Source organism: Schistocerca americana, chromosome 2 (genome assembly GCF_021461395.2).
Source record: "Schistocerca americana isolate TAMUIC-IGC-003095 chromosome 2, iqSchAmer2.1, whole genome shotgun sequence".
Taxonomy (NCBI): Eukaryota; Metazoa; Arthropoda; class Insecta; order Orthoptera; family Acrididae; genus Schistocerca; species Schistocerca americana.
Genome location: NC_060120.1, coordinates 376,512,970 through 376,532,138, shown reverse-complemented (window position 1 = coordinate 376,532,138; position 19,169 = coordinate 376,512,970). Strand labels below are relative to the sequence as shown.

General features: G+C 40.2%; 2 protein-coding genes across 2 annotated transcripts in view; both read left to right on the top strand.

Moving 5' to 3' along the window:
• The window catches only part of LOC124595919 (threonine aspartase 1), a 47,366-nt gene extending 46,176 nt beyond the window's left edge, over positions 1–1,190 (top strand). The window contains exon 9 of the mRNA XM_047134830.1: positions 792–1,190. Within this exon, the coding sequence (XP_046990786.1) occupies positions 792–875 (84 nt within the window). The 3' untranslated portion in view covers positions 876–1,190. The remainder of the gene's footprint in view (positions 1–791) is intronic.
• Positions 1,191–16,573: 15,383 nt separating this feature from the next.
• LOC124596232 lies at positions 16,574–18,372 on the top strand. The gene is made up of 2 exons (XM_047135294.1): positions 16,574–16,662; positions 16,740–18,372. The coding sequence occupies exon 2, from the start codon at positions 16,769–16,771 to the stop codon at positions 17,396–17,398; it is 630 nt and encodes a 209-aa protein (XP_046991250.1). The 5' UTR covers positions 16,574–16,662; positions 16,740–16,768; the 3' UTR covers positions 17,399–18,372.
• Positions 18,373–19,169: the final 797 nt, after the last annotated feature.

The window sequence follows — 19,169 nt, the reverse complement described above, 5'->3', positions numbered from 1 at the left end:
TTCTGCATCATAATAAAAAATTCATGTTTCATGTCCTGTAATGGCATTTGTGAGCAAGTCTGGTTCTCCGAGTTCTTCTGTAGTATCAGAGCAAATTTGTTCCTGAGTGTGGGTTTTCAAGACCATTTTTTGCAGAAACTTGTGTTATATTTAGTTCACTATGCAAATTTTGTCTTACTGTCTCTCTAGTATTGTTCACCTTAATTGGTGATCATACAAAGGGTTACACTGGTCTTCCTGCACAGTGTCATTAATTTTCTGACTGTTTTCGTCAGTTCTTGCAGAGACAAATTGACCAGGATATTCGACCTCTTCTTGACAATCAGAAAACCATTTGTGTCATTGAAGTAATTATACATATGATATAGCATTATAACTAAACACCTTTAATGTTTGAAAACATTCGATTGCCAAATTTTTAATTACACAAGAAGTTGGAGGCTGATATTCTGCTTGGCATTTAAACCAACCAAGTTTGCGGTGCTACTTTGTAATAGTGTCCCCTAAAACAATGCTCAAAACAAACTAAAACAGACAGAAAAACAAAATGATGATTGATAGTTCCAGACTAGACAGGTCAACTACATTCCAAAACCAAACTCATCCCATGTGACTGTCACAATGTGAGGTGCTCAGGCTCACTATTTAACAGTCATACCTTTATAGTGTTTATGCAATTTAGAACAGCTGATATAGTGCAAAAGTAAAAGCTGTGTTTATATTATAACCAGTAATTCAGATTTTGACTAGCAGGGGATCAAGAACTTAATGTTGTGTTTTCTTCTTTTCAGAGCCGTGTTTCACTCAACACAAAGCCTGGAGAAATAGCAAAAGTTGAAGGGACTGCATTCAAATGTCGCGGGAAGTTTAACTGATGATGATTGAAGTTTTACTTCACATCATCCTCTACAATTCAAGTTCTGTTGTATCAGACAACTAGATACTGGTTTATGGAGTGATTACTGATACGATCTGTCCAGTAACTGAACATGTTTTGTATGTGATCTCATTAGAACATGATGGATATTGTGCTGTTTTGTTACCAGTTGCACTTATCCTTAGGAGACTGTCTACTTGAAACTGAGATTTCCAAACAAACAATATGCACCTCACCTTAAAATAAATTCAGCTGTAATATTTTAACAAGAAGTATTGCGTGTCCAAGCAAAGTGCAGCTATGAGATAATCCAGGACTCAATTTTAAATTTATTAATCCTGTTCCTTCATATATATGTAATTAGAGAAAACGAAGAAATCAGGTCTCTTTCAGTAATTAACTGTTTGCTCACACAAGTGACATTAAGATACATGACATCTAATCAATTCATTGATGATGTTAAACTTCATTCTTTGCAAGTACAGGAGAAACGAAGGTTTAAAAAGAGTAGAATTTTATTTATTCAACATTTGACAAAAAATAGAGAGAAGCAATGACAGTAATACCACCAGTGATGGCATGAGTAGCTGGAGACTATCAAATCATTTGTATTTCAGAAAAATAAGATACTAAAATCTTGGTTGCTGCATTCATCTGATGTATTCATGTGTGAAAAAAGACATAAGGAAAATTGTAGATTATGAATGTGTAGTGGGGAACAAGATATTAGTGGAGGCAATACAATAACAGTTTATTGACAGGATGAAAATCTCACAAGTAATGCAGAGTTATTTCTTATCCAGTTAATGATACAACTGATCAATGTTGACGAACTAACAATTAGTGTAGCATGGGGCTATATTAAGTTTGTTTGGTGCATGCTTGATGTACACTAGCTCTGTGACAGGCGAAACTGCAGATTTGTGCAGATAGGTGAATTTTACTTTTAATGTTCCAAATCAGGACCACAAGATCCAGCCAAGTAATCTGAGAAAATATGAAATTCACGTGAAATTATTTTGATGGTGTCACTCACCAACCGAACTGAGCAGATGTAACTGCAGAAATGTGCAAAATTTCACCTGTCAGAGATGAAAATGTGGATCACATGAAATTGGAATAATTTTTATAATAATATTCCACTGTCAAGAATTTTCTGAAAGTTTTCAATGACGGTGTGCTGAAACGTTAAATCAGTGGTACAGACTTTTGAATGCAGTTGTAAAAATTAATTCTTGGGTAAATTATTCAAGAACCTAAGATATCTGCTGCTCTGAACTAAATAAGCTACAAATCCAATCCGAATGTGAGGGCTATCCCCCCCCCCCCCCCCCCCCCCCCCCCCCCTCCACACATTCTCTAATTCTGCCCTTCACAGTACTGAAAGTTGGACCAGAGTTTCACAGATATTTAGGTCCAAAATTATATAAATGACAAAGCATCTTAAACTGAGTGTTATGAGAGAAGAATAAGGGGTGGAAATGAATATTTAGTTTCTTTTATTGAAATAAACAACTTGAACCATATAGGAACAACTTAGGTGGATAGTAACTGTCATGCATTACAACAGTACACAAAGTGTTACAGTGCTTCCTCAAATATCGAATTTGTACAGTGAGGCGGCAGCTAGGTGTTTACCAACCTGTTCCTCTTCAGTTTATACTAGGATTTCATACACAAGTGACGTTATGTTACCTCATAAGAAAAAATGCGTAGGGGTGCAATCTAATGATCCCACTGGTAATGAGACAGGACATATTCTTGCAGTTCTGTGCTCATAGACATTACTATCAAAGTGGAATCATGCTCTGTCATGTTGTCCACTTGCAGACAATGAGAGGTACAGTCTCCAGAAAATGAGACACCAGGTAACATGTGATTCAAGTGGGATGGCTTGCAAATAATGTCCTCTTTGCTGCCCTGGTACAATTTTAGTCCAAAAGTTGATAGATAATTGTTGGTGGTGATCTGAGATGAAGCTGGTACATGCATTTTTGTCGCTCCAAGCATGGCTTTTCCATTAGTAAAGTGCACCATTATGGGTGAAAGAAGACGTGGGCATGAACAATACAAAAACTGGAGAAAGTTGGGCACTGCAGTAGTGGGCTGGCTAATCCATCGACAGAAGTGAACTCGGGCTTCAAACCATTTGTCTGCATTGCTTCATCACATTGTATAAACAGGGCTGTAATTGCTGCTCCACCACACTTTATCCTTCAAAATGTGCATTTCACAGGTAATATTCCCTCTTCGCAAAACTTTTCACTACACATTTATTTGAATTTCAAAGTGCTGTACAGTGCCTCTACATATATTATGTACATTTCTGCAAGTCATTCAACCAATCATCAATTGTAAACAGTGGTAAACTCCACTATGGACACATCACATCTACACTCCTGGAAATTGAAATAAGAACACCGTGAATTCATTGTCCCAGGAAGGGGAAACTTCATTGACACATTCCTGGGGTCAGATACATCACATGATCACACTGACAGAACCACAGGCACATAGACACAGGCAACAGAGCATGCACAATGTCGGCACTAGTACAGTGTATATCCACCTTTCGCAGCAATGCAGGCTGCTATTCTCCCATGGAGACGATCGTAGAGATACTGGATGTAGTCCTGTGGAACGGCTTGCCATGCCATTTCCACCTGGCGCCTCAGTTGGACCAGCGTTCGTGCTGGACGTGCAGACCGCGTGAGACGACGCTTCATCCAGTCCCAAACATGCTCAATGGGGGACAGATCCGGAGATCTTGCTGCCCAGGGTAGTTGACTTACACCTTCTAGAGCACGTTGGGTGGCACGGGATACATGCGGACGTGCATTGTCCTGTTGGAACAGCAAGTTCCCTTGCCGGTCTAGGAATGGTAGAACGATAGGTTCGATGACGGTTTGGATGTACCGTGCACTATTCAGTGTCCCCTCGACGATCACCAGTGGTGTACGGCCAGTGTAGGAGATCGCTCCCCACACCATGATGCCGGGTGTTGGCCCTGTGTGCCTCGGTCGTATGCAGTCCTGCACGGCGCCAAACACGCGTACGACCATCATTGGCACCAAGGCAGAAGCGACTCTCATCGCTGAAGACGACACGTCTCCATTCGTCCCTCCATTCACGCCTGTCGCAACACCACTGGAGGCGGGCTGCACGATGTTGGGGCGTGAGCGGAAGACGGCCTAACGGTGTGCGGGACCGTAGCCCAGCTTCATGGAGACGGTTGCGAATGGTCCTCGCCGATACCCCAGGAGCAACAGTGTCCCTAATTTGCTGGGAAGTGGCGGTGCGGTCCCCTACGGCACTGCGTAGGATCCTACGGTCTTGGCGTGCATCCGTGCGTCGCTGCGGTCCGGTCCCAGGTCGACGGGCACGTGTACCTTCCGCCGACCACTGGCGACAACATCGATGTACTGTGGAGACCTCACGCCCCACGTGTTGAGCAATTCGGCGGTACGTCCACCCGGCCTCCCGCATGCCCACTATACGCCCTCGCTCAAAGTCCGTCAACTGCACATACGGTTCACGTCCACGCTGTCGCGTCATGCTACCAGTGTTAAAGACTGCGATGGAGCTCCGTATGCCACGGCAAACTGGCTGACACTGACGGCGGCGGTGCACAAATGCTGCGCAGCTAGCGCCATTCGACAGCCAACACCGCGGTTCCTGGTGTGTCCGCTGTGCCGTGCGTGTGATCATTGCTTGTACAGCCCTCTCGCAGTGTCCGGAGCAAGTATGGTGGGTCTGACACACCGGTGTCAATGTGTTCTTTTTTCCATTTCCAGGAGTGTATTTTCAAGGTAGTATCACAAATGTTGATGATGCAGTGGGAAATCATTTGTGGTGAAATGTAATGAGTTTCCAGCCAACATCTGACACAGAGTGCTCAATCAAGACTTTGTATCATCTTAGGTATTAATTTCTAACTACTGGTTCCTCATCTTAAAATTCTCAGTTTAAGTTCCTCTACAGCCTGTATAATTTTCACCTTAAATATTTGGGACACCATATATAAATCTTTGAGCTGAGCATTTCATTTGTACATTTAACTTGCTAAATTCAAGGAAAAAGCTCAGAATATCTGTCTTCCACAAACAAGTAGCAAAGAGTTCTAATTATTTCTTCTGTGGATAAGGGAAATATGACATACTTCCATAGAACACTTGCAAATGCATTCATATCACAAAATATTTTGAATGTGCTAAAAAGATGAATTTGGGCACCTTGTTGTGGTTTTTGTAGGGCCAAAACTACTCGCAATGATAACTTTGATAACAGCTAGCAATAGCTGTCTTGTAAGATCTGAGAAAGATAAAAAATTAGTGCTAGAATGCTGAAATAGACAAGTAATATATTATACTAATTTGCTTCAAACATAAATTGCAGACATTCACTTCCATCACAGAATTGTTCCTATACTTTAAACACAGTGTGTAGGAAGTCTGGGAAATTTAATAATACACCACAGTATTGCAAATTGACACTGACTTGGTCTGATGAATAAATAGCAATTTTATGTGAAAAAAGTGCATTTCATAACAAATGTGAAGTATCATGTGGATTGGAGGACAAGAATTTCTTAACTGATTCATGATTTTGTCTGAGAAAAGCCACAGAAAGGCACTGTTGAATGCTGTTCCCAAATCTGATCATTAAATATCTCTCTCAATATTATTTTTCAATTTGTGGTTAATGTTGAGGTTTTTCATGCTCTATAGGTGATAAGAAAGAACTTGTTGCCTATTTAGCTATCTACCTGAAATGAATGGAACTGATGGTGAGAAAGAATAAGCTCCATGCTTGAAAGTAGAGGCACGCACCGAGTCTACCAGGCCTGCCTGGGACCACAGCAATGGCTGCTGGGCAAGCATCAGCTCGCGTTAGCCCCTCAGCCGGTCAATGCACTCCGAGGCCTGCCAGGCCAAGTGGTGCACCGCCAGAGCCTGAGTCCGGCGGGGTGTGTGTGCAACTCGGCTGCCCGTCAAGAGGCGCACCACTAGGCATGACACTGTTACAGGCACCGAAGTCTCTGTGGCCCATTTGCAAGCAGTTTTTTACTTTGTGCAGTATTTACTGACACTATTCTTCACCTCCGCTGTTACGAGGGCAGTTCAATAAGTAATGCAACACATTTTTTTTCTCGGCCAATTTTGGTTGAAAAAACCGGAAATTTCTTGTGGAATATTTTCAAACATTCCCGCTTCGTCTTGTATAGTTTCATTGACTTCCGACAAGTGGCAGCGCTGTACGGAGCTGTTAAAATGGCGTCTGTAACGGATGTGCGTTGCAAACAACGGGCAGTGATCGAGTTTCTTTTGGTGGAACACCAGGGCATCTCAGATATTCATAGGCGCTAGCAGGATGTCTACGGTGATCTGGCAGTGGACGAAAGCACGGTGAGTCGTTGGGCAAAGTGTGTGTCATCATCGCCGCAAGGTCAAGCAAGACTGTCAGATCTCCCGCGTACGGGCCGGCCGTGCACACCTGTGACTCCTGCAATGGCGGAGCGTTCGAACACACTCGTTCGAGATGATCGACAGATCACCATCAAACAACTCAGTGCTCAACTTGACTTCTCTGTTGGTAGTGCTGTCACAATTGTTCACCAGTTGGGATATTCAAAGGTTTGTTCCCGCTGGGTCCCTCGTTGTCTAACCGAACACCATAAAGAGCAAAGGAGAACCATCTGTGCGGAATTGCTTGCTCGTCATGTGGCTGAGGGTGACAATTTCTTGTCAAAGATTGTTACAGGCGATGAAACATGGGTTCATCACTTCGAACCTGAAACAAAATGGCAATCAATGGAGTGGCGCCACACCCACTCCCCTACCAAGAAAAAGTTAAAAGCCATACCCTCAGCCGGTAAAGTCATGGTTACAGTCTTCTGGGACGCTGAAGGGGTTATTCTGTTCGATGTCCTTCCCCATGGTCAAACGATCAACTCTGAAGTGTATTGTGCTACTCTTCAGAAATTGAAGAAACGACTTCAGCGTGTTCGTAGGCACAAAAATCTGAACGAACTTCTCCTTCTTCATGACAACTCAAGACCTCACACAAGTCTTCGCACCCGAGAGGAGCTCACAAAACTTCAGTGGACTGTTCTTCCTCATGCACCCTACAGCCCCGATCTCGCACCGTCGGATTTCCATATGTTTGGCCCAATGAAGGACGCAATCCGTGGGAGGCACTACGCGGATGATGAAGAAGTTATTGATGCAGTACGACGTTGGCTCCAACATCGACCAGTGGAATGGTACCGTGCAGGCATACAGGCCCTCATTTCAAGGTGGCGTAAGGCCGTAGCATTGAATGGAGATTACGTTGAAAAATAGTGTTGTGTAGCTAAAAGATTGGGGAATAACCTGGTGTATTTCAATGCTGAATAAAACAACCCCTGTTTCAGAAAAAAAATGTGTTGCATTACTTATTGAACTGCCCTCGTACATTAAAATAACTGATGGCCGTATCATTAGCTACAAGATGGTTATGTAAATATAAACAGTTGCTTGTAATTGTTAAATCGACTTATTCTTACATGCATGTGGAAATACTCCATACCTCACGATGCAGTGAAAATAGTTAACTTTATTAAAGGTAGCTCTATTGATTATCGAGTTTTTGTGATACTGTATAAGGAAATGGCTGGTAATTAAAAGTTTTTATGACACATGTGGAAATTAGACGATTATATCACGGCAGAACTGTTCTCAAGTCATATTAAATTTATCTTCTTCTCACCAGGTACACCTTTCCCAAGGCAAAGTCTGGCTTGAGACTGGCATATTTGGCAGACATTTTGTTACAAATCAGTATCTACAACCGTCCTTAAAATTTTGTCAAAAAATGCTATCTCCTGATTTCATCAGACGAGCTTCAGGGAAACTACTTTCTTGTCTTCCACACATTTTCGAATCCTTGCCATTGGAAGGACCTTTGCTGTTCGATATTTATTTCCAATATAATGATGATAATAATAACAATAATAGTAATAATGTATGGTAAAGTGGCCTGCAGTTGTGGAGACACGACGTTGTGGCTTTTACTTTTAGAACAGCTGATCCGTGCTCATTAACTGGGTGCACAGGTGTGATTTCTGCAGCAATGACCAGGCCATGTTCATAAACTCCTGAGTTTTCCTGTGGTTTTCACATGACAGCAAGTTCTAGTTACTTAGAGTGTAGCAAAGGAGCAGACAAGTCATCAAATCGAAAAACTTATCAAACTGTACTGCAAAGGACTTTGGTTGTGTAAAATGACCCACAAACATTGCACAAAGAAGAATATAAAAAGCATCGTGTGGGAAGAGATTGTTGAAACATTTCTAGATGACGTTCCAACTGTGGACCAAAGTATAATAAAAGCTTAGCGACAAAATTTGAGATCAAGTTTCATAAAGAGCTCAGAAACGTATAGGCAACAGAAGCTAGTGGGAAAAGGAAAGAATGGTGTGTATAAACCAATAAAAAATTGCTCATACCGTGGTCATGATAGTATTACGGATTGATATGTTACAGCCATTATTTTGCATTATTTTTCCTTACAAAGTATCAAGAACGCCCTGTTCCTAGCGTATCAAACCTTCATGATTCTCAAAGAAGTGCAGATGATTCAGAAAGCAAATCTGCTTGTGTGCAGCCAGTCATTCCCACCCTCCCAGCATTGTCTGTTTCCCTGTTACACTGAGCCCTGTTGACGCCCGGGCTTGTTCCTCGTCCGGGTACCTGAATGAGCCCCGGGCTGTGAGAGTGCATCGCAGCTCGCATACACAGTTCCTGGTGTAGTTGAGCTCAACTACTTGCGGTACAGGCAATGGAACGGAACGAATCGATAGGTGGCAGGCAGATTCGGGCAGGTAAAACCTGGGGTTCTGCTTGCAAGATAACTTAATGTATTTACACTAAAGCAAATATGCTAAGTTTGCAACAAAGCATATCCAGAGCAAGTACCAGAACAATAGAACAAAGAAGTTTATACATAGAGATAAAACACACAAACGTATCACTGCCATGTGTCCACTGGTCGACATCACTTGTCACATCACTAGGTGTAGGCTTTATGGTGTGGTCCATAGCCTGAGGTCTGTGTGGTCCCACATCGATTGTGGTTTGTAGTCGCCACACTCGAATCCCATTGTAAAAAACGACAGGGATTGCCAGTCATCAATGACCCTCTGCCGTAATGTCATGCTGACTATCTCCTGGCTGGCAGTGACCATGATTGCCGGTTTGACAGCCTGAATGGGATGGTGTAATAGCACAGCTGCTCACATAGCATTCCTAACATCCGTAAAGACCTCCAGGAGATTCTCATTCTACGGTACCTTCTTTTTCCCTGAGGTGAATGTTCCCTTCAGAAATGCAGCCAAAGCAGTCTGTTTTGCAGCTGCATGTGGAAGATGGCATCAGCAGAAATTAATCATTCTCAAGACTCTTCTTAATTCCTTGAAAGTTCTTGGAACTGGGAAGTCACAGGTGAGTTTTACTCTTTCAGGGCTTGGAGGCAGACTTTTCGCAGGCACAATGAAACTAAGAAACTGCATGTTCTCTTTCCCAAAAGTGCATGTCAGTAGCTTCACTGGCAGAGTTGATGTTGGTGAGCATGTACGCCTACCTGCTGCTTGCTGACCTACTGACCAAGAAACCTTAAATCCTACATCTGAGAAATACAAGTCCGATTTTGGTAGACAAGTAAAAGAGAAAATGGCATGGTTCAATTAGCATTCTCCACAACATTATGGCAACAAAGCAGTTTTCATTTGATGTAATCTGGTCACATCAACACACATCGGGCTATGGGGTGACACTATATGTCCCCTTCTCTGCCAACCATGTACAGTTCCATTCTGAACACTTCACAGATTCAGGAACGATTTCGTGCTAGGTTGGAATGGAAAGCATGAAACAGTATCCATAGAATAGCTCATCTCGACGCACAGGGCAGTGGGACTTCAAATGCATCTGCTACAAATCACGCACTTGGGAGTTGACAAAGACCTTGGGCTGTGCACCACGCTGTAGCAGCTAACTGACCCTCCACCTATTGCTCCAGTGTTCACACAAGATGGAATAACTGTTCGCCACCAGCACCTTGATATACCAGGGTCACCAAACTTCTAAAAGGGAGGCATGTGTAGCGGCAAGTGATATCGATCAGTTGACATAGACAGCAGTGATATGTTTCAGTGTGATTTGTCATTATGTATGTACTTCTCTGTCCTATTGCTCTGGTGCTCACTCTCGATATGCTTTGGTGCTAACTCACCATGTTTGTAATTTGAGCTTTAGTGTAAATATATTAAGTTATCTCGCAAGTGTGGAGCTTATTCTTTCTCGCCGTCAATTCTATTCACTTCTGGTAGACAGCCGAAGTCCAAGTGTACTGCTGAGTGTTGTGATTACTAGCCGTTCCTAGTTTCCTGATTTCTGTAAGCTACAACTTTCTGTCATTATTATGCAGATGGACTTTGTGAAATTTTCTGGGAAGCACTTCCGAAACATTGGAAAGTTAAATGAAACTGTGTTACAAGTTGTCATCACATATCACATTGTGTTTAAAGTTAATTGTATAGTTCATTCAAAATGCATGCTAATCCATCATACTTTTAAATCATGTTAACTCTATACATTTCTCAATGTAATAATTCTTGCATTGTTTATTTGTAAATATATTTGAGAACAACATCAAGACCAATGACGTCAGCAGTTTGGTCCCTTAGGAATTCACACACACAGCAACATCGACAGATTCACTGATTTATTACCACACACTATTTGAAATGTATGTCATATACGAACAGGAGTCAGACTATGAAGCAAAGATACCAATGGAAGGATTGTCCTAGAAGAACCTTCAGGTAGATTTGTGGCAGCTTTTGACAACTGCATAATAGGTGTAAAACAAAGCGTGGGGCTGTAGATAGGTACCCTCCACAAGACTAATTAGAGACAGAATTGATGGTCACTGCTTACTTGCCGGAGGTGAAATATTACTTTTGACAGATACACATAAAAGAACACGAAACTATTCTATTTTTTGAAACTACTAGTTACTTCCACACGGAGGACAGAGGGATAGTTTGGGGAAGATTTAAAACTAAATGCAATTCACTTAAACTCCACGATGAGAGGGTGACAATAATTGTGAGGATGAGGGGACACGAAGTTTTCAAAACAACTGTAGCAGAACTGTGCCACATGCAATACAGCAAAGAGGTTGTAACAAGCAGCAACATAAACACTGCAGAGCTGGAGGAGGAATGGATCGACGGAAGGCCCGTTGAACTGCAAAATAGAGGGGGAACCCGAGCTGTTCCAACTTCAAATCACATAATAATCAGATTGCTCGTTCATAAAGCAAAATAGGCAACTGCATAAATAGTTTTGCCATCAAGTAACTAATGCTTATAAACATTTCTTGTGAGTTAGTGTTTGATTGTAAACTGTATTGTAATAAAAGCTATCAGATGAAATGTTGGATTTATGCAGCTGTGTAGTTGCACTTGGATCCATTATCTAGGGGTAGCATCTTTGACTAGTAATTAAAACATCCTGAGACTTCAATTATCTAATAATCAATTGGGAAAATTACAGTTTTGTTAGTGGTGGCATGACAAGACATCCTGTGAAACATTATTAAATGCCTTCTCTGAAAAATACTTCGAATCAGATAGTTTGTAATTTGTGATGGAAATATATTAGATTTAATGGTAATAAATAAACCTGACCACTTTGAAGAATTTGTTTTTTAAGCACAGGATAGAAGCATGCAGAGGAACTGTGGCTCAAGTTTGAAAGAATAGTTGACTGTGCACTGGATAGATATGTATGCAGTAGATCAGTTCATAATGGATGGAACCTTCCATGGTGTGCAGTCACTGCAAAGAAACTTGTAAAGAAACAAGAGATTACTGCATAATAGGTGTAAAACAAAGCATAGGGCTATAGATAGAGAAATGCTGACAGAAATGCATTTGGTGGTTAGAGCAATGCATGAAGCCTTCAGCGACTGCCGTTGCAGAATGTTGTCAAATGATATTTCAAAAACACTGAAGAAATTGTGGTCATATGTAAAGGCTGTTAGTGGCACCAATGTTAGTGTCCAATCACTCACAGATGAGATAGGAACTGAAATTGGAGATGTCACAGAAAAAGCAGAAATATTTAACTCCATTTTCAAATGTTGCTTTACAAAGAAAAAAACAAGGGGAATTGCCCCAATTTAATCCTATTACTGCTGGAAAGACGAGTGAAATAAGTGTTAGTATCAGTGGCACTGAGAAAAAGCTGAAATCATTAAAAGTGAACAAAGTTCTAGGGCCTGATGGATTCGCTATTAGATTCTGTGCTGAATTAGCATCTGAGATAGCCCCTGTTTAACTATAATCTATTGTGGAGCCCTTGGTGGTGGTGGGGGGGGGGGGGGGGGGAAGGGTTGTAGAAGTGGTCCACATAACTACTGTCCGATGTCTTTGATATCAGTTTGTTGTAAAATCTTAGACCATATTCTGAACTCAAACATAATGAGGTACCTAAAACACAAGGGCCTCGTCCATGACAGCCAGCATAGATTCCAAAAACATCGGTGATGTGAAACCCAACTCTCACTTTTCTTACATGACATACTGAAAGCTTTGGGCCAAAGCAGTCAGGTAGATGCAGTGTTTCTTCATTTCTAAAAAGCATTTGACTCGGTACCACATCCACAATTATTACCAAAAGTATGATTGTAGGGGGGTATCAAGTGAAATTTGTGACTGGACTGCTGAGTTTTTTCATACGGTGGATGCAGCAAGTCATTCTGGATGGATATATGTTGACAGATGTAGAAATGACTGTGGGTGTGTCCCAGGGAAGTCTGTTGGGACCCTTGCTATTCATGCTGTATATTAATGACCTTGCAGAGAATATTAGAGGTGACCTTGGGAAAAAAATTGAAAATTTGTGGTAAGTTCTGTGGGACCAAACTGTTGAGGTCATTGTTCCCTAGGCTTACACTCTACTTAATCTAACTTACATTAAGGACGACACACACACACACACACACACACACACACACACACACACATATATATATATATATATATATATATATATATATATATATATATATATCCATGCCCAGTGGAGGACTTGAACCTCTGAAGGGGGGAGCTGTGTGAACCATGGCAGGGTGCCGTAGACGGCACAGCTGTCCGACGCGGCCGGTAACCTTGGACTTTTTGCTGATAATACAGGTGTCTGTAATGAAGTACTGCCGGAAAGAAGGTGCATAAATATTCGTTCAAAACTTGATAAGATTTCAAAGTGGTGTGTAGGTGGACAAATTGCTTTACATGTTCTGAAATATAAAATTGTGCACACCACAAAATGGGAAAAATTTGGTATCCTAAGTCATTTCTGAAAGTATTTGTATGGAGTGTAGCCATGTATGGAAGTGAAACATGGACGATAAATAGTTTGGACAAGACGAGAATAGAAGCTTTCGAAATGTGGTGCTACAGAAGAATGCTGAAGATTAGATGGGTAGATCACATAACTAATGAGGAAGTATTGAATAGGATTGGGGAGAAGAGAGGTTTGTGGCACAACTTGACCAGAAGAAGGGATCGGTTGGTAGGACATGCTCTGAGGCATCAAGGGATCACCAATTTAGTATTGGAGGGCAGCGTGGAGGGTAAAAATCGTAGAGGGAGACCAAGAGATGAATACACTAAGCAGATTCAGAAGGATGAAGGTTGCAGTAGGTACTGGGAGATGAAAAAGCTTGCACAGGATAGAGTAGCATGGAGAGCTGCATCAAACCAGTCTCAGGACTGAAGACCACAACAACAACAACAACAACAACAACAACATGACTATAACATCAATGAGTCGCAATTGTAATCAGCCAAGTCATACAAATATCTGGGTGTAACACTTTTTAGGGATATGAAATGAGAGGAGCACATAGGCTTTGTCATGGGTAAAGTAGGTGATAAACTTTTCTTTATTGGTAGAATACTGGGATAGTATAGTCAATCTACAAAGGAGAATTCTTATAAATCCCTGGAGTGGCCAATCCTAAAATGTTGTTCAAGTGCATCGGAACCACATCAAACAGAATTAACAGGGAATATTGAATGTATGCAGAGAATGGCAATACAAATAGTCACAAGTTTGTTTCATCCATGGGAAAGTGTCACTGAGATGTTGAATAAACAAAAAGGACAGACTCTTAAACAGAGGTGTAAACTATTCTGAGAAAGCCTATGTATAAAATTTCAAGAGCCAGCTTTAAATGACAACTAGGAATATAAAATAACCCCTCCCCCCCACTCTCATAGGTATTGTGAGGACAAAATTAGATAGGCTAAATTACAACACATACAAGGCATTTAAACAGTCATCCTAAGGAGAAAGATCCATTAGCTGGTACAATGGTACCTACACTCTGCCATACACTTAACACTGATTTGCAGAGTATGAGTGTAGATGTGTGACCTGGGTTTGAATACAGCCACGACCTAAATTCTGAGCAGAAATAATCAGCAGTGGCAGCCAAAGACTGAGCATAAGAATTCACACTTGCTCTGCCAACGACCTTGTCAAAGAGTGCCGATGAGAGGACAGAGGTTCAGATCATTCACTCGCCTTTGAGGTGGGAACTACCCCTAAAACAGCTGTGATCAATGGAATGAGGATGCGGAATGCAATAGAAACCACTGTACTAAAGAGACACAATGTGTATCCACAAGACACGTGGCCTGTAATAGAAAAAGTGTCATTATCTCTCCATTGGCAAAAGATTCCATATTAGTACCTCATTTGGACCTCCAGGAGGGGATTGCCAAGGGAAGGTGACCATGAGAAAAAGACGGAATAACCAGTGAAGGACATTCTAAGAGTTGGAGCATGGAATATAAGCAGTTTGAATATAGTATGAAAACTAGACAATTTGTGAAGGGAAATGCAAAGGCTCATTCTAGACACACTGGGTTTCGGCAGCTTTCAGTGGAAAGAAGACAATTAAATCTGGTCAGCTGAAGGTATGGCAATATGAATAGCAAAAGAAAATTGTGTAATTGGAGTAGGATTCACTATGAATAGGAAAGTAGACCAGAGAGTGAGCTACTGTGAACAGTTCAGCTATAGACTTGTTCTTACCAGATTTAACAGTAAATGAACACCAATGAGCATAGTTGAGGTATACATGCCAATGTTGAAACCAGAAGATGAAGAGAGGAAGTGTATGAGGATACTGAACAAGTAATTTAGTAGGCCTATAGAAAGGGAGATGAAAATTAATAATGGAGGAAGACTGGAATGTGATTGTGTGGTACGGAATAGTGAAAGGTTTACAGAGTAATGTGGGCTTGGCCGTAGGAATGAGAACGGAGAAAGACTGATTGATAGGGACCGGAAAAAATCGTTTAAACGATAACGCGAATTCGGCGGTTTTTAAGGAAGTAACGCAGAATCAGCGATTTTCAACAAAATTTCTCTGTGTCTTCGTAAGAAGTAAGTGTATGATGTCAGTGACATATTTAATGCTGAAATGTTCCATGTTCAACTGTCGCACTACTTTTAGCAGTCGTGACGTCACTAGTGGCCTTTCAACTATCGACTTTTACGAGCGCGTACGAACGACCACTGTCTGATTTTCGATTATTTCTTTCTTTTGTAGTGTATGTTTCGCAGTATGCCGTTTCAAAGCAATGGCGACATAAAAATCTGTCACAAATACATAATCCTGCACATTAAATGCGGTTAATAATGCAGCAACGATATAAGGCTTGAAGAAATGTGATCATTGGAAAAAATGGAAATGTCGTGTGAGACAGTAGCCGATTGAGTAATCCATAACGTAACGGATATGTTCGTGATTTACGATATGAATGGATGTAGGTTTGTGTCCCACTGCATGCTACTATGTATTTTTGTTTCCATCGTAGCATTGTTGTCACGGTCTGGTCTTTTGTTAGGAATGTAATGCAAGTATTTGGAAGGAGGTGGGCGTTAACACTGCCAACACCGTCATGAATCATTCAGCTTACGACTCTACCACATTTTACAGTAAAAGTAAAGGAAAAAATCCGAAAGTGTAATACAAGTATATTCTGCAATAAATGATGTTAATATTTCCATCTGATTAGAGATCGAAGAATGAAATAAATATTTGGATGTTTGTCTCCGAATATGTGATGAGTTTCGAATGGTTGGTGTGGCAGGTATTCTACAGGACAGCATTAATTTCTGCTACGGAAAAGAGCAGTTGTAAATTTCATCTTCTTGGATTTCCAGCACGCAGGAATAATAACAGGACAGCAACTTGAGTTAACCAGTTTGATGTAATAAAACAGCCAAAGTTGCAAAATTCAGATACTTTTGTTTAATTAACGACCGGTTTCACGTATCAGAGCCCATTCTCAAACCATCCAAACAAAGAAAAAGGTGTACTCTGTGACAGCACACAAAACACGTTAATATTGTCAGAAATTTATATTTATTTTTTAAATACTTGCAAGACTACAGAACAAAACAACCTAGATATTTCAGTTAAAAATTTTATTTGTGCTTAGACTTTCCCAATTTTCTCATCTTTGTATCTTATGTTAGGGGCAAACCATTAATATTTAAAAAAATAATAATGTTAAGTCTGCAACTGTAAGTTCTAATTATCACACCTGAGGTACTGGAACAGTGTATCCCACTCCTTCACACTTATAATGAATGAATGTATTGTAGGGCTGTTAGGAATGTACCCAACCTCAGCACTACATACCCTGAAATAACGAAAAAGTAATTAGTGAATCTTGCTCTTGTATAGTATCTTATTATTTTAAAGGTTCAGATAACTAACAGACTGTTCTTTTTAGGTGCTGGTAACATCCAATGTGTTAAAACAATGAGAGACACTATTGTGCCTTCAGTACAACAGCAAAGGAAAACTGAGGCAACGGAACAATTAGCAGGGAAATATGTTGTTATGTTAGCAGACGAGGCCACTGACAGAAGAGAGCATTGTGTTTTTGCTGTTTTGTTGAGAACTATTGAAGCTTGGCATGAGCAGAAACTTTTTGTGGCAAGTGTCAAAGTTCTCAATGCAGCAAATTCGACACATTGTGCTCGTACTATTTTGAGGGCTCTTCAAACATATAATATACAGTATGGTAATGTTAAGGCAGTAGTGAATGACAGTGCTAGGTATATGAACAAATATGTCGACTCCTTGAAAACAGTAATAGGTGACAATTTAATGCACGTTCAATGCTGGGCACATAAAATTAATCTAATTGCTAACATTTATTCCAAGGAACTTAGTAAGTTAAATACTACAATTAGTTATTTGAAGAGTGCTCTTTTAAGCACCAGAAAGAGGAAACATTTATATTTGCAGTTTCTTAAAGAGAAAAATAGAAATCCAAAGGTTTTTCCTCCAGTTTTAACACGAAGGAACTCTTCACTCTCCACAGCTGTCTATGTAGCAGAATATTTTGAGGTAATGATTGAATTCTTCCGCAATGATTATATGTGAGAGCTGTCGAATGCAGGCATTGATTATATTATTTCACTGACAGATAATGATGTAACTAGGATTCTTTCAGAAGCCACGTTTGTGGCATGCCAGAGACTTGATGAGCATGGCTGTCTTCTTAGAGACTTCAAAGCATCCAATATCACATGAACTTTATTCAAAGTCGAAGCATCTTGAAGTACACTTCAATATTGTGGCAAAAGGAATAATTGGCAATGAAACCAGTGAGGTTTTAAAAACGATAAAGAGGGAGGTGCTTCAGGCAGAAATTAAGGAGGGATTGAAGCGAACTGGACTGCACCTCCAAACGAGATTGTTGACTCTCATGGCCACAGATCCAAGTAGATCAGTTGTCTAAGCCTTGGATTCTTGGTTTGATCCAAGGACAATAATTCTCAATCCTGTTAATTCCGAAATGACCAGGATCTTGCAGTCTGTACTTGGGATGACTGTTCTCAGCACTGCAGATATTCTGAAGGGGTATCAATCTCTCCAGAATTTTGTTCAAAACCAAATGTCAATGCAGCTGGAACATGTTGACATAGTGAAATGTCTCTAGGCAACTGCAGTCGACACTCAGCAATTTGCAGCAGCAGCATTGAAAGCTGTTTGGTTCCCATGTTGCAAAGTTGACAGCGAGAGGCTGTTTTCAAACTATAGCGAAGAACTAACATGTATGCGGCACAGTTTCTCTTAAGACAACATTGAAATAATGACATTGCTGTCATTCGAAAAACTGTCTACAGAGTGATGACTTAGTGCTACTGTAGACCTATCTTTCTTTGCTTGTTTCTTTATTCTTCTTAAAACAACAATGATTCTTACTTTTTCAAGTGTTTACTACTTTTTACTTCTCTGGTGTAAGGATGAACTATGCTTCTTTTGTTTGAGAATGGGTTTCCATTTTATCTGTTTTTACCCCATTTGTCCAGTTCTTGGTAAAACCAGCTGAAAATGCAGTACATAAATGAGCCTTACTACCAGTTGTATACATTTGTCAAAAAAAAAAAAAAGAGACTACATTAAAGGAAGTATTTTTGTATTAATAGACTGTGGTACTGATGGGAAATAGAATTTAAAACTCAAAACTTGTACTGAAACATATTATGAACTTTGCTTCCAAGCAACATGTGAGTGAACATTAAAAAACTAAGAAAATTGAATTTTGTCTTATTTTTAACCCAAGTGAAATAGCTTTCATAAACGTTTATAAATATTTTGATAACATTAATACAGAAAAATCTCTTGGGGATGTAGCAAAGACATTTTATTTACTAACGATAACACTGCAGAGGCAAAGATTTTTCTTTACATTAAGAGATTTTCTTAGAAGTTTCAATATTGCTATTCCGTAAGAAATTTCAACTGTGTAATATAAATATTTAAGTTGGTGAGAAAATTGGTCTACTGTTTTTCATTTTTATCTTTGTTATTTGTTTTTAAATAATTATTTGTGTCAAAATTTTTTGTTAAAATAATTTTTATCTACACTTGTCTCATGTATGGCCCACCCTATCATAGGAATAGTTCCATTTTCAACACAGCATTGAAAAATGGTTAAATATGATAAAAATAGATAACTGATGATCGAAAAAGCTTGCCAGAAAATAACACTGATAAATAACACCGAAAAGTGCACAAAATAACACCGAAAAGTGCAAAAATAACACCGATTTTGACCATAAAATAACACCGATTTTTTCCTGTCCCTATTAATTGAGTTCTGCAATGAATTTCAAATAGTAATTGCAAGTACTCATACGGGGATGAG

Bases quoted from the DNA above. Each gene is read 5' to 3' on its own strand.
- LOC124596232 (XM_047135294.1), top strand. From the start codon at position 16,769: ATGAGAGACACTATTGTGCCTTCAGTACAACAGCAAAGGAAAACTGAG.